This window comes from Dysidea avara, chromosome 12 (genome assembly GCF_963678975.1).
Source record: "Dysidea avara chromosome 12, odDysAvar1.4, whole genome shotgun sequence".
NCBI classification, from domain to species: Eukaryota; Metazoa; Porifera; class Demospongiae; order Dictyoceratida; family Dysideidae; genus Dysidea; species Dysidea avara.
Window position 1 is genome coordinate 23904986 of NC_089283.1, and position 15035 is coordinate 23920020.

Genomic DNA, 15035 nt, shown 5'->3' on the forward strand with positions numbered 1-15035 from the left:
TAACAGGTCCCTAGAGGAATAGCATTTACACAGATATTTAATTTCAAATACATTTGTTAATGAACGTTCTAATAGGACGACTGTTCTATTTGAGTGACTGTTCTATTAAAGTATCTCAATTGTGCACACTACACTTGTTATGCTATGGCATTATAACCTCATAGGAATTATGCTGATTTATTCACAATTGTAGATGTTTTATGAATATTCTATGGATACACAGCCATTTGAAATTGCTAAGGAGCATATTCAAACTCCATTAATGTCCACATGATGTTAACTTTAGACCATATCATGCCCCCTGCTAGAGTAACCATCAATTACGATTTTCAGACAGTTATACTACTCACATACGTACTGGAAATGCAGCGCAACTTAGATTATTGTAGCACAAACAGCTATATACCACAGACTAGGCAACAATAAGTAGCAATTATCCTCCAATCATCAACTATGTATATCATGTTCACCATTAGATTTTACAAATACATAAATGCTAAAGCACAGTAGCTAGTAAATAAAATTAATGTCTTTCACATGTAGAACTGCATGTAAGCGCAGAAGTAAAATGCCTTTTAATTTCCTGTATGCCGTTGTCATGCACGGGGTACCAAGAGGGGATGGTCTGGAGTCTGTTTCTCGTTAGCTCATGTTTCACCCTGTATACATCTCTGTATAAATTTTATGGTTCTTACTCCCTCCATGCTGTAACCATTTTTTGTCAATAAGCGTTGGTATATTATTATATCTCTACCAAAACAGCTAAGCTATGAAATGGGTGCATTAAAAATGATTGGAATTAGCATCATAACTGCCATTTCTTAGCTGCTACCTTTGATCTTGCAACTTGGCATTTTGGGGGGAGGGGGGAGGGGTGCATCCTTTTTACACAGCTGGCTGTTTTGGCAGAGATATTACTTCTTTTTGTAATTGTATAAGCCCAATTCTGGCCTATAGCCAGTTTTGGGGTCTCACTTTACTTGTCTTTTTCTATTATATACTGCAGGAAGACAACTAGAACCTTTTAATGTATGGTCTATTATTATATTGCTAGATTGGATTTAGAAAAATGATCAAAATCGGCACATTAGAAGTTTCAAGATAGCTAGTTATACGGTTTTAAAGAATTTAAGCCATGATAATTTTCTGAGAGAAGAGCATGAGTATGAAATTTACACAAGATATACATCAGTTTATCACCTTTTGGACTGTTTTCAGTAGTTGTAGCTGCATGCAGTTTCCCACTAAATAAGATAGAAAGTTGATCAGTTGGACAAGCAAAGTCACATCACAAGGGATGGGAGGTGAGGAGATAGAGCAGTGGGCAAGAGATAGACTTAAAAATGGATGATTGAAGTCCACACATGAGAATACTGGGCTGTGCTGGCTCCTTAGAGGCTGATATGCTACAAAAAGCACACAGAAAAAAGTTTGGCAAACTGTATCAAGCAGTGAGGCCATCCACCTAACACTAGTGATTCTTGTAGAATCAGGTCCTTCACAAGGCCAGAAACTGCCATTTGAGCTTGTCACACCACCCAGAAAAGCCATCTGTTAAAAACCAGCTTCAAGTATAGTTTACCTGTATGGTCAAAACCAACAATATGGTAGTGTAGCTATTAGCCACTAGTGGTGTTAGCTAGTTTGATTTTGCCTGTACTTTGTTTTTTCACTATAACTACTAGTTGTTACTTTGGTTCTACCAAATTGACCCAGCTTGAGGTTTTGGTAATGGGACAGGAAAGTGGGACCAACAGAAAATGTCTGATAAAGGAGGTCACTGTCAAGCAAAAGATTTTACAGAACAATGCTTCTTTGCAGCATTTTTGAATCCTACTAAAATAATTGATACAGTCTAATAGAAGAGCAGTAAAAATTTATAGGTGTTATTCCACCAGGGAGCTGCATTGAAAATCTATGAATTGGATGGTATAGGCTATAGACTAGCTAGGTTGTTAACTGTGAATGATAGAAATCGTCTAAACATTTTAAAAGTCCAACTGTTGAAGCATGAAAAGGCTTACAAATTGAAAAAAGTCAAATGATAGCATCCATTCCCATTCCATTCCAAGATTTCTACATACTAAGGAAGATCATCACCTCACATATGAATTTAAGCCCCAACTTAACTCTCCTAGTACATAGGCTAAAAGTATGGAATTAATTAAATCACATTGTTCCCCTTTGTTTTAACACTTTGTTATACATAATATACCTACTAGCTTATTAACAACAACAGGTAATATTAAATCACTTTACTCATTTTACTATGTTATTTGTGTATACATAGGTACAGCAAGTAATGGTACACTTCGTTTGGTTGGTGGTTCTTCTGACAATGAAGGTCGTGTAGAAATCTTTTATGGAGAATGGGGCACAGTCTGTGATGATTTCTGGGATTTGAATGATGCCACTGTTGTGTGTCGACAGCTTGGCTTTCTGCGTGCAGTGTTTGCCTATCGTACATCACAGTTTGGACAGGGAACAGGGCCAATTTGGCTTGATGATGTACACTGTAATGGAACTGAGTCTCGACTTGATCAGTGTCCTCACAATGGAATTGGAACACACAACTGTATTCATTCAGAAGATGCTAGTGTTCAGTGCACAAGTAAGAGGTGTTTCACTTGTAAATATGATTTTAAAGAATGAATAACTTTTGTAGACATACCCGTCCATCCAGTGAGATTGGTTAATGGGCCCAACGAGCATACAGGTCGTGTAGAAGTTTACACCAACAGTACTGGTGGATTTGACAATGCACAGTGGGGTACTGTCTGTGATGACCTCTGGGGAATAACTGATGCTAGAGTGGTTTGCCGTCAACTTGGATATCCTGATGCTGTGGCTGCCCCACAATTTGCTAGATATGGTCAAGGAACTGGACCAATTTGGCTAGATAATTTAAGCTGTCTTGGAACTGAACCCGATCTTTTTACTTGTGGTGGTAATCAAATTGGCAGCCATAATTGTGGACACTCTGAAGATGCCTCAGCCGAATGCTTAAGTATGTATAAAATGTCTGTTTAAATATATAGTAATTGTGTACATTTACAGTACCTAGCTGTCCTCCAGTACGTCTTGTTGGTGGAAGTGACCAGTATGAGGGTAGAGTAGAAGTGTACTATAACAACACTTGGGGAACTGTGTGTGATGATTTGTGGGGTCAAGAAGAATCTAACACTGTCTGTATACAACTTGGTTACTCTGGAGCAGTGACATATTACTACAATGCCCACTTTGGTGAAGGTACTGGAACCATTTGGATGGATAATGTACAGTGTGCAGCTGATGACAATTGTCTTGGAAACTGCACCTTCAATGGATATGCTGTTCACAACTGTCAGCACAGGGAAGATGTCTCTGTGAGATGTCGCAATAGCACTACTCCACCACCACCAACTGAAATCAGACTCGTTGGTGGAAGCAGTGAGCTAGAGGGAAGAGTTGAAGTACTGTACCTTGGAACATGGGGAACAATCTGTGATGACCTCTGGGATATTGAGGATGCTCATGTGATTTGTAGACAACTTGGATTTGGACGTGCCTTACAAGCAACAAGCCTCGCCAGCTTTGGACAGGGAACAGGTACCATTTGGTTGGACAATGTAGAGTGTATAGGAAATGAGACAAGAATAGAAGACTGTTCAAATAATGGATGGGGAGACCACAACTGTGGTCATTTTGAAGATGCTGGTGTTGTTTGTTCAGCAGGTAAGTACTTCTATGAATTGCCATTTGTGCACAAACATAAACATTGGTTACCAAAATCAATCTGCTCATATTTGTATAGTCATATATAGTCTAATCATGTACAATGATAGTTATTAACATCTTTGCAGCTATGTCTTAGCCACCACCTTTGATTTCAAGGGTTTTTTCCCTGGTGTTTCAGTTTGGGGGCTACACCCTTTTTCACAGCATGGCTGTTTGATGTAGATATCACTTCTTGTTGTATGTATAAAGCTCTAAATACAGCCAGTGGCTGGCTTTAGGGATTGCTTTACCCTACTTTGTGTTTGTCTTGTCAGGAATAGCATGGTAAGATAAGAGAATAAAATCATAGTGTTTATATTTGTACTTTGGCACATGCCTAGATTGTGAGATGACATCATCACTGGGTCTGGTGTTTTATCACTCCACAGAGTTTTAGTTACAAGATTTTGGCTCTGTATTCACATGATTTTTCAGCTTTCTTACAGATCCCTAGAGGAATAGCATTTACACAGATATTTAATTTCAAATATATTTGTTAATGAACTTTCTAATAGGATGACTGTTCTATTTGAGTGACTGTTCTATTAGAATATCTCAAATGTACACACTACACTTGTTATGCTATGGTGTGTGTGCTCTGGTAGGGAAGAATGGCTATTGCCGACTACCATAACATTAAATTATAAATCAAATCAAATCAAATTTTCCAAAGCACAAAAATTTGACTGTTATGCTGGAATTATTCTAAATACTTTTGCCTGCCTATTATGCCTTATCACAGACCTGCATGGCAAACACATCATAATGTGCCACCATACTTTTAAACGATTAGAGCATGACAACTACGCCCATAATGATCTAGCTTTTTGCTGTAAAAAGCAAGACGCCCTTAATCTATTACATAGTTCATTCAAGATAAGCAGTCACAGCCACACATGTATATTAAACAAGTGCAGGAAGTTTAAATGAAGTAGAGTTATAGCAATAAAAAGTAGTGAAGTGAAGTTATAAGAATGATGATATCCAGATAGTGCCAACTTTGGCATTGAAAAGATGGTGATAACATTTTCCTGCATGAATATTCATATATCTTATTTCATCCCTTGAACCCTATTTCACTTTTCAATTTAAGTTTGATATGTTTCCTTATTTAAAACATTTATAGATAAATACTTGGCTTATTAACAATAGTACTTGACTAAAGTAATTAAAATGTCCATGGCACACAGCAACACCAACTTGTGAGGAAGGAGCAATCAGACTCAGGAATGGATCTAACATGGCTGTATTAGCTGGACGTATTGAGATCTGCATTAACAATCAGTGGAGCGGCATATGCAATGAGGGATGGAGTGACTTTGATGCTGCTGTAGCATGTAGGCAGCTGGGCCAGCCAACTCTTACTCCACGAGGAATCCGTCAAGCTGCTGACTTGTTTGGCCAGGGAGATGTACCAGTTCTCATCAGCAACGTAGCCTGTCTAGGTCAAGAGGGAGCCATTGTTGACTGTCCTTTTGATTTCCAGCACAGTTGTCTTACCAGCCAAGTTGCAGGAGTACAGTGTACAAGTTAGTTCATTAATGCTTGATGTGGTTTAACTATGATTATAAACTACTACAGATGTTACAACACCTCCATTACTGCCAACAAGACTTGTTGGTGGAAATGTTGATAGTGAAGGTCGTGTTGAGGTGTATTATAATGATCAGTGGGGAACTGTGTGTGATGATGACTGGGATTTGGTTGATGCTAGTGTAGTATGTCGTCAGCTCGGTTATTCAGGAGCTATTGGTGCAACCACAAACTCATTCTATGGAGGAGGTAAGAAGGATAATTCATTTCAATCTTCATAACAACTGATATTAATCTATAGCTGAACAAACTGCACCGATACAATTTGATGAAGTACAATGTACTGGAGCTGAAAGAAGTCTGGGTGAATGTATTTTTATTGCTGGTAACAATGATTGTGATCATAACGAAGATGCTGGAGCAATATGTATTGGTGAGCAACAAACTATTTGTACAGTGATCCCATGCAATTTTTAAGCTTATGATTTACTTATAATAAAACATTTTGTATTTTAGGTGCTGGAGTTTCTAATGTTAGAATAATTGGAGACACTCCTGGAGCTGGTCGTGTTGAAGTTAACATTAGTGGATCATGGAGTACTGTCTGTGATGATGGCTGGTCACTCACTGAAGCTGATGTTGTTTGCAGACAACTAGGCTACACTGGAGCAACCAATTTCACTACTGGATTTACAACAAATAGCATGTTTGGTGTTGCTGATCAAGAACAGTCAATTGTCACTGGCAATGTTAGGTGTACTGGTCATGAAACAGCACTGTTTGACTGTCCTGGATTTAATCCTAATGCTCCAATTCAATGTGCATCTGACCACAGTGAAGATGTTGGAGTTATTTGCTTCTGTAAGTATACAAGTAATGTTAACACATGGTCCTTATTTGTGTCTATTTCATATAGCAATCTATCCTGTGAGACTGAGCAATGGCACTGCCAGGTCTGGTCGTGTAGAAATATTCTTTAATGGAAGATGGGGGACTGTTTGTGATGACAACTTTGACAGGCTCGATGGCCAGGTTGTATGTAGTCAACTAAACCAGGGCACAATCTCAAGAATTGCCAACCCCATGGAATTCCCAGTTGGTACTAATGGTCAACCAATTTGGCTGGATGAAGTACAGTGTACGGGAGATGAAAGATGGCTGAGTGCATGTCCTCATCCTAGCTATGGAGATAGTGATTGTTCCCACAGTGAAGATGTTGCAATAGTGTGTACTGGTGAGTAACTTGCAACATCACAAATGTCTTTAATTTCTTTCCTACAGGAGAGCAAGCAAATCTGCCAATCCAAGGAGTAAGATTACTTGGGGGAAGTGATATTGGGTCAGGAAGAGTTGAAATTAGAATCAATAATGTCTGGGCTCAGATTTGTGCAGACCTGTGGAATGTCAATGATGCATTAGTTGTGTGCAGATACCTTGGATTTAACACTACCCAACAAGTACCATTAGGGAATGTATTTGGAGTGAGTACTACTGGTTATTGGGCCACAGAGATGAGATGTAGTGGACAAGAGACTGACCTTAATCAGTGTCACTACACCGAATATACCAATCAGCCATCACAAACATGTTCTGTTGGCTATCCAGCTAATGTTCAGTGCTTAGGTAATTTTTTTGTTCTTTTTTTAGCACAATACACTGCATTTATTTTACATTAATTCTCAAGTATTACTATGTGTGTTTTAAAAATAATAGATCTGACCAGGTGTGGTACACTGTCAGACCCAACAGGAGGGTATATCAGTTATGATGCCTCATCTGGAACAAAGACAGTTGCAACACTAACTTGTTTCTATGGATATCTGCCATCCAATAATCACAACAAAAGAGAATGCAGGGCAGAATCAACCAGCTGGACTGGTGATCCATTTGCTTGCATTCGTAAGTGAACCTGCGTATCTAATGTACACACAATTTATGTGATGATTTCCAATAGCTCAAGTTTGTGGTACTGCACCAACAGTGCAAGGAGCTAGCTCAGTTGTAGTTATGTCTGAATCACCAGATGGAGCTTTCGCTGTCAACACCACTATCACTTACTCCTGTCCTGATAATACCACACAAACTGTAAGATGTGAATATGCACCTGTTGGTGGAGCCCAGTGGGTTGGAAGCTTACAAGACTGCAATACGACTGTTGGTAAGAAATAAGATTTAAAATGTTTATAATACATCTGTGTGTTCTTTAATATGAAGGTCCAACAACAGGTGGTCTAACAACAACAACCACAGGTGGTCTGACAACAGCAATAATAGGTGGTCTGACAACAGCAATAACAGGTGGTTTAACAGCAACCACAAGTGGTCCAACAACTACCGGTGGTCTGACAACAACAACAATAACAGGTGGTCTGACAACTGCAATAACAGGTGGTCCAACAACAACAACCACAGGTGGTCCAACAACAACCACAGGTGGTCCAACAACAACAAGTGATCTGACAACAACAACCACAGGTGGTCCAACAACAACAGGTGATCTGACAACAGCAATAACACGTGGTCCAACAACAACCTCAGGTGGGTCAACAACAACAACAACAGTTAGTCCAACAACAACAAATGGTCTGACAACCGCAATAACAGGTGGTCCAACAACAACCACAGGCAGTCCAACAATAATAACAGGTGGTCCAACAACAACAAGCAGTCCAATAACAACAACAGGTGGTCTAACAACAATCACAGGTGGTTTAACAACAACAACAGGCGGTCTAACAACAACCACAGGTGGTGCAACAACGACAACAACAGGTGGTTCAACAACAACAACAACAGGTGGCCTAACAACAACAACAACTGCAGGTAGTCCAACATCAACTGGTGGTCCAGCATCAACAGGTGGTCCAGTAACAACAACGCCAACAAGTGGTTCAACAACAACAACAATGACAGGTGGTCTAACAACAACCACAGGTGGTTCAACAACAACAACAGGTGGCCTAACAACAACTGCAGGTAGTCCAACAATAACTGGTGGTCCAGCATCAACAGGTGGTCCAACAACAACAGGTGGTCTAACAACAACAACAAGTGGTCTAACAACAACAACAACTGCAGGTAGTCCAACAATAACTGGTGGTCCAGCATCAACAGGTGGTCCAACAACAACAGGTGGTCTAACAACAACAACAAGTGGTCTAACAACAACAACAACTGCAGGTAGTCCAACAATAACTGGTGGTCCAGCATCAACAGGTGGTCCAACAACAACAGGTGGTCTAACAACAACAACAAGTGGTCTAACAACAACAACAACTGCAGGTAGTCCAACAATAACTGGTGGTCCAGCATCAACAGGTGGTCCAACAACAACAGGTGGTCTAACAACAACAACAAGTGGTCTAACAACAACAACTGCAGGTAGTCCAACAATAACTGGTGGTCCAGCATCAACAGGTGGTCCAGCATCAACAGGTGGTCCAGCAACAACAACGCCAACAAGTGGTTCAACAACAACAACAATGACAGGTGGTCTAACAACAACCACAGGTAGTTCAACAACAACAACAGGTGGCCTAACAACAACTGCAGGTAGTCCAACAATAACTGGTGGTCCAGCATCAACAGGTGGTCCAACAACAACAGGTGGTCTAACAACAACAACAAGTGGTCTAACAACAACAACAACTGCAGGTAGTCCAACAATAACTGGTGGTCCAGCATCAACAGGTGGTCCAGCATCAACAGGTGGTCCAGCAACAACAATGCCAACAAGTGGTTCAACAACAACAACAATGACAGGTGGTCTAACAACAACCACAGGTAGTTCAACAACAACAACAGGTGGCCTAACAACAACTGCAGGTAGTCCAACAATAACTGGTGGTCCAGCATCAACAGGTGGTCCAACAACAACAGGTGGTCTAACAACAACAACAAGTGGTCTAACAACAACAACAACTGCAGGTAGTCCAACAATAACTGGTGGTCCAGCATCAACAGGTGGTCCAGCATCAACAGGTGGTCCAGCAACAACAACGCCAACAAGTGGTCCAACAACAACAACAGGTGGTCTAACAACAACAACAGGTGGTCTAACAACAACAACAACTGCAGGTAGTCCAACAATAACTGGTGGATCAACATCAACAGGTGGTCCAGCAACAACAACAACAACAGGTAGTCTAACAGCAGCAACAACCACGGGTGGTTCAACAACAACAGTTGGTCTAACAGCAACATTGCCAACAAGTGGTCCAGCAACAACAACAAGTAGTCTAACAACAACAACAACAGGTAGTCTAACAACAACAACCACAGGTGGTTCAACAACAACAACAACTGGTGGTCTAACAACAACAACAACAGCTGCAGGTAGTCCAACAACAACAACAGGTGGTCCAGCAACAACAACGCCAACAAGTGGTCCAGCAACAACAACAGGTGGTCTAACAACAACAACAGGTAGTCTAACAAAAACAACAGTTAGTCTTACAACAACAACAGGTGGTCTAACAACTACTACAGGTAGTTCAGCAACAGCAACTAGTGGTCTGACAACAACGACAGGTGGCCTAACAACTACCACAATAACAATTACCACAGGTAGTTCAACAACAGCAACAGGTGGTCTGACAGCAACAACTGGTAGTCTATCAACAACAGCTGGTCTAACCTCAACAACAAATGATCTAGCAACAATAACAACAACAGGTGGTCTGACTACAACAACAACAGGTGGTCTAACAACAACAACAACAACAGGTAGTCTAACAACAACAACAAGTCGTCCAGCAACAACAGGTCTAACAACAACAACCACAGGCAGTCCAACAACATCTACAGATGGTCTAACAACAACAACAGGTGGTCCAGCAACAACAACAAGTGGTCCAACAAAAAGTGGTTCAACAACAACAGGTGATCTAACAACACCAACAAGTGATTTAACAAAAACAATAATAATTGGTCCAACAACAACAGTAGGTGGTTCAACAACAACAACAACTACAAAAGGTGGTCCAGCAACAACAACAGCAAAAGGTGGTTTAACAACAATAATAATTGGTCGAACAAGTGACAGTCAAACAGATGGTAAAAGTAGTAGTGGTACTGGAAGCGGAATTATTGTTATTGGTGTTCTTGTTCCAGTAATTATCATAATAGTAATCATTTTGGCCATCATAGTTGTCATAGTGATGAAGAGGTGAGTTATGTAGTGGTACTTTTTATTACATTAAAATTATTATGCTTAATATCTAAAAATTTTAAATAAAATTATCAATTTCTTACTACTGATAGACGTCACAGGGCAAGTTATAAATTAAAACACATCAAGTCGCTAGATGATGATACAGTTACATTTGATGGCTTTGAGAATCCCCTGAGCAAAGAAGCATCTGGTATGTCCATCACTTTATTTATTTATGATTAGAGATATTTTGTTTCATAGCTGCCTTTGCTAATCCATTGTTCTTCAACTCAGATATGATGGAGAGCTGCGAGGAGAGTGTAGCTCCACAGGGTGATAGTTCCGTTTGAAATATAATTATTATGCAATGCACTTAGCATACTTAGAAACATTATTTTGTTGTGTATTGTATTATTAAAGGAGTTATATGCTGTGAGACATTTATAGTAATATATTATATAGACTTTGTTACTCTGTTTAGTACATAATATATAAATCAAAGAGAAAATCAACTGTACTCCATGTCAGAATCAATACATTCAAGGGATAGATGAATAAGAGAATACTGAAGAGCATGGTGCTATTTGCCTTAGCTACATATGTCAAATGAGCAGTATAAGTGACTACAAGGCTACAGTTTTTCATATGGGACCGCTTGCTGTTGATTGAACCATATACGCTGCTCTTCTGGGCTTTTAAATTTTTATAGGTATAGGTTGGATTTAATAGGTGTCCAGGGGGTTCAAAGGGTTCCATGGAACCCCCCTTTTGAAGAGCCTCTCATACTCGAGATACTCTAATAGAGTATTCTTAAGAGGAACAGTGCAGCAAGCTAGTAGTATAAATAAGTTGGTGAGGGGCAGCTATTGTCAGCAGCTCTAGGTAATGACCTTCTTTTTTTTGTCTTCTATCTGCAGCGAGATCTGCAGCTAGGCTGAAGTTGCAATTCCAGAGTGGAACCCCATTTTTTAAAGTCTGGATCCGTCCCTGGTGTCGGCTTTCTTTTTGTCTTTGCTCCAACAATTGCAATGTATAGTACAGTCCTGTGGACTTAATTCAATCAGAGACAGTATCATATAATTATTGTATAAAAGTCGGCGAGTCTCGATAAGTCGAGTTCACTTATAAACGCCTCCCCTGGTAAGCGCCTGTAAATATATATTATACTAAGGCGAGCAAAAAGGTCAGTAACAAAGTGAGACCACATCATGGAAGTGTCCATCTTGAATCTTCCCACAGAGCTATTGGTTATCTTCGTATCCCATTTATCGTCACGTGACAGAGTGAAGCTTCGGTACGTTTCACAAAGGTTACAAATTGTCAGCGAAACACCATCACTATGGCGTGAATTTGTGTGGGATTATTATGACACTCGCGAGGAGCTTTGTGTGAAGAACGTGTTGAAGAGGTGTGGAGAACACATCAAACGACTAACCTTTCTTGGATACTTAACACCAAAGCTAGATGAGATGTTACAATACTGCAGTAATGTAAAACATGTTAGTCTACCAGTAGCAATGACATTGAGTCCTGATCAACTAGGAGATGCTGTACAACACATGAAACATTTACACTCATTAGATATTGGTTGGGACGACACTGATAACATCAAGCTATTGCTTTTACTCAGTGCAAAGTTGCATGAACTAACATTGTATGTAAGAGAATGTGTACAAGCAATATACAACACATTATTGGATGAGTGGGTGGGTGTAGGGTGTAGACCACCAAAATTGAACATTGTCTTTACTGTGCGTCCTGTTGTAAGTAAACCAGATTTGTTTAAAAAATGGCATCAGTGGAACTCAAAAGTACCAGAAGGTCATACTGCTTGTTTGCGAGTTTATCCAAGCTTTAGAATATCACTAAACCTTTCATCAGTTGTGCCATCATTTCAGTTACAGTTCGGCCAAATGCCTGTTTTTCCATTTGTAGAAGCTAAACAGTGTGGTATACAGGGATTGGATTATTTACAATTAACTGATTGTTGTAGAGATGGTAAAATGATGTACAAGGCAACTGCCATACCAGTAAGTCATCAATTAATTCCATTAAGACGAAATATTTCCAGCATCAATTTTGTAACACATTTTTATGTTATATGGCAAAGTGGCCGTTTTCTTTCTAGTCATTTAGAACAACTTGCTATGGCATGTCCTCATCTTCAACAACTTATTCTAAGGGGTAGCCGTCAATGTTTGAGAAGCCTACAAGGTCTACTTGCCATTGCTGGTCACTGTCACAACTTACAAGGACTGAACATTCTGGATATATCAGTTGCAGAGTTAGAAAATCAAATTCAATTATGGGAAATACTGAGTAGTATGCAACTGACCCACCTTGCTGTAGACTTTTGTATTATTAGTCCAATAGCAGGGAACACAAATAAGGAAAATTTAATTTGCTTGTATGAGAAATGCGTAAATTTACTAGCATTAGAATATTGGCACAGGATAGGCTTTTGTGAGGCTTGTTCAAAGGCACCTGTCAGCGATTGCTCTCTTCTATCACACTTTCCATCACTCTTGTACTGCAGAATGTTTAACTGCCATTCCACCTCAGTTCAGGATACAATTTCCAGCTGTAAGAAACTTAAGTTTTGTAGGATTGTTGCAAAACGTCCTCCTCTGTCACTCTCTGTTGCACACAATGTTAATTTACAGCAACTGTTCATTGATGCCTCATACACTGACATGCCAGATAATTTTATGAGTTCAGTTTCAGCTCATGGTGGACTGGTACATGTGTTTCTGTCTGTAGCATCAGTATCTGTTGTGGGCATTAGTGTGTTAATAGAAAACTCTCCCGAACTTATGACGTTCCAAAGTATACTAGAATTACGTGACAAGGATGATAGCTTACTAATATCAATAAATGAATTCTTGAAGTGTGAAATGATCTTAAGGCAAAAATTTCATCACAGAAAACTATTCCATAGAGGTGGTTATAAGATGTTACAGCAAAGTATTTATCACGATAAGCATTTAGTGGATATTTCATTTCTGGAACATACAAATGTCTATTCTTTGTGGGATATGAGCTTATGACTTATAATTGATAGACATTGTAATTTTGTGTGGTAATGTGTGCATGCTACATTGCAAGGTGATGTCTTCATATGTGACACATAATATATATTTTATATAATAATTACACTGACATAAATTTCATTTTGCATATGCATAGCCAAAAAGTCTGTGTAAGTGGATGTCTTATACACACGAGGTAACATACAAAACGCAAAATACAGTGAAAAGCATACCAGTGGCATTGGCAGCTCCAGGGGGAGTTTCTGAGGTTTCTAGAAACTGGTCAGCAATATCTAGATACCCAATGAAGCAGTCACCCTAATAGAGCAGTCAAGCATTTATTGACTGACTGCTGAAATCTCAGCTTCAGAGCATCTAACTTTCAAAATTTCCTAAGGAGAACATGTTGTCAAGCCCTAAATTTGAACACCTCTCAGATTAAGGACTTTCCTTCCTACATAAAACTTTTATACAGCTATATATGCATCACTACAAGCACAGATTGGAAATCAGTCACCCGGAGCCTCCAATGAGTAGATGCATAATGATTAAATTAATTGAGTGAATCAAAAAATACCTTACTAAGAGAATCAAAAGACAATTAACTATCATTGAGCATGTTAGCCATACCTCGGATACATGCGACTATAGCCACTATCACGGACATGGCATGCAACAAAGCTAAAATAAATAAAGGACATACATAACACATGTAAACAAACAACAAGACAACACTTTGATACGTGTCCCAATCTACACAATCGTGTGCCAAAAAATGTTGAGAACAACTGATGGCTTCTAGTATATAATTTTGTTGTGAATGGTGTTGTTCAGCTATATAGTGCCAATCTGATTAGGCCATGCGTGCAAATTTCTTCCATAGACAAGGCAAGCAAACAACCAAACAAAAACATACATAATTTATGCATAATAATGGGGGGAAAAAACGTTTCAAGGTTACAAGCTAGGACAAATAATTTAATAATACATTATGGAGTAATAAGCAGCATTTTCACAAGCACTCAGACTCCAGCTGTGACTCAGCTTCCACTATGCACCTATACTTATTTCAATTACTTCCTCAGTCTAGCGTATACGTACTCTCTGTACTCTTGCAAAAATGCTGAATAATAGATGATTCCTAAGCAAAATTAGGTAGAGTATTTTAGTACTAATACAATAAAGAACTGCAAAAAATGCATTAATAATGTTCACAGAAAGTAAAGATCTGTATGTCCTGGGAATAGAGTTTTCAAAAACTGTCTATGGATATCTTCTTTACTTTGTTGCAACATTATGACACTACCACTATTGAATAATTTTCGGTTTTGATACTTTTCTTTTAAACGATGTTCAAACTCCACAAACTCTCTATCTGTCAGTTTTTCTTCAGTATTCTCATGACGTATCTCAAGTACACTATAAAATGTCATCAGTTTGGGAGAGCTTTCTATTAACACACTAATACCCACAACAGATACTGATGCTACAGACAGAAACACATGTACCAGTCCACCATGAGCTGAAACTGAACTCATAAAAGTATCAGAGGCATCAGTTTTCCT

General features: G+C 39.1%; 1 protein-coding gene across 1 annotated transcript in view; it reads left to right on the top strand.

Annotated features, from left to right (window-relative positions):
* The window catches only part of LOC136240439 (uncharacterized), a 69412-nt gene extending 58454 nt beyond the window's left edge, over positions 1–10958 (top strand). The window contains exons 32-45 of the mRNA XM_066031424.1: positions 2291–2611; positions 2666–3007; positions 3058–3714; positions 4947–5285; positions 5338–5538; positions 5591–5722; positions 5806–6150; positions 6206–6523; positions 6571–6912; positions 7003–7188; positions 7244–7447; positions 7504–10456; positions 10552–10652; positions 10703–10958. Of these exons, the coding sequence (XP_065887496.1) occupies positions 2291–2611; positions 2666–3007; positions 3058–3714; positions 4947–5285; positions 5338–5538; positions 5591–5722; positions 5806–6150; positions 6206–6523; positions 6571–6912; positions 7003–7188; positions 7244–7447; positions 7504–10456; positions 10552–10652; positions 10703–10791 (6530 nt within the window). The 3' untranslated portion in view covers positions 10792–10958. The remainder of the gene's footprint in view (positions 1–2290; positions 2612–2665; positions 3008–3057; positions 3715–4946; positions 5286–5337; positions 5539–5590; positions 5723–5805; positions 6151–6205; positions 6524–6570; positions 6913–7002; positions 7189–7243; positions 7448–7503; positions 10457–10551; positions 10653–10702) is intronic.
* Positions 10959–15035: the final 4077 nt, after the last annotated feature.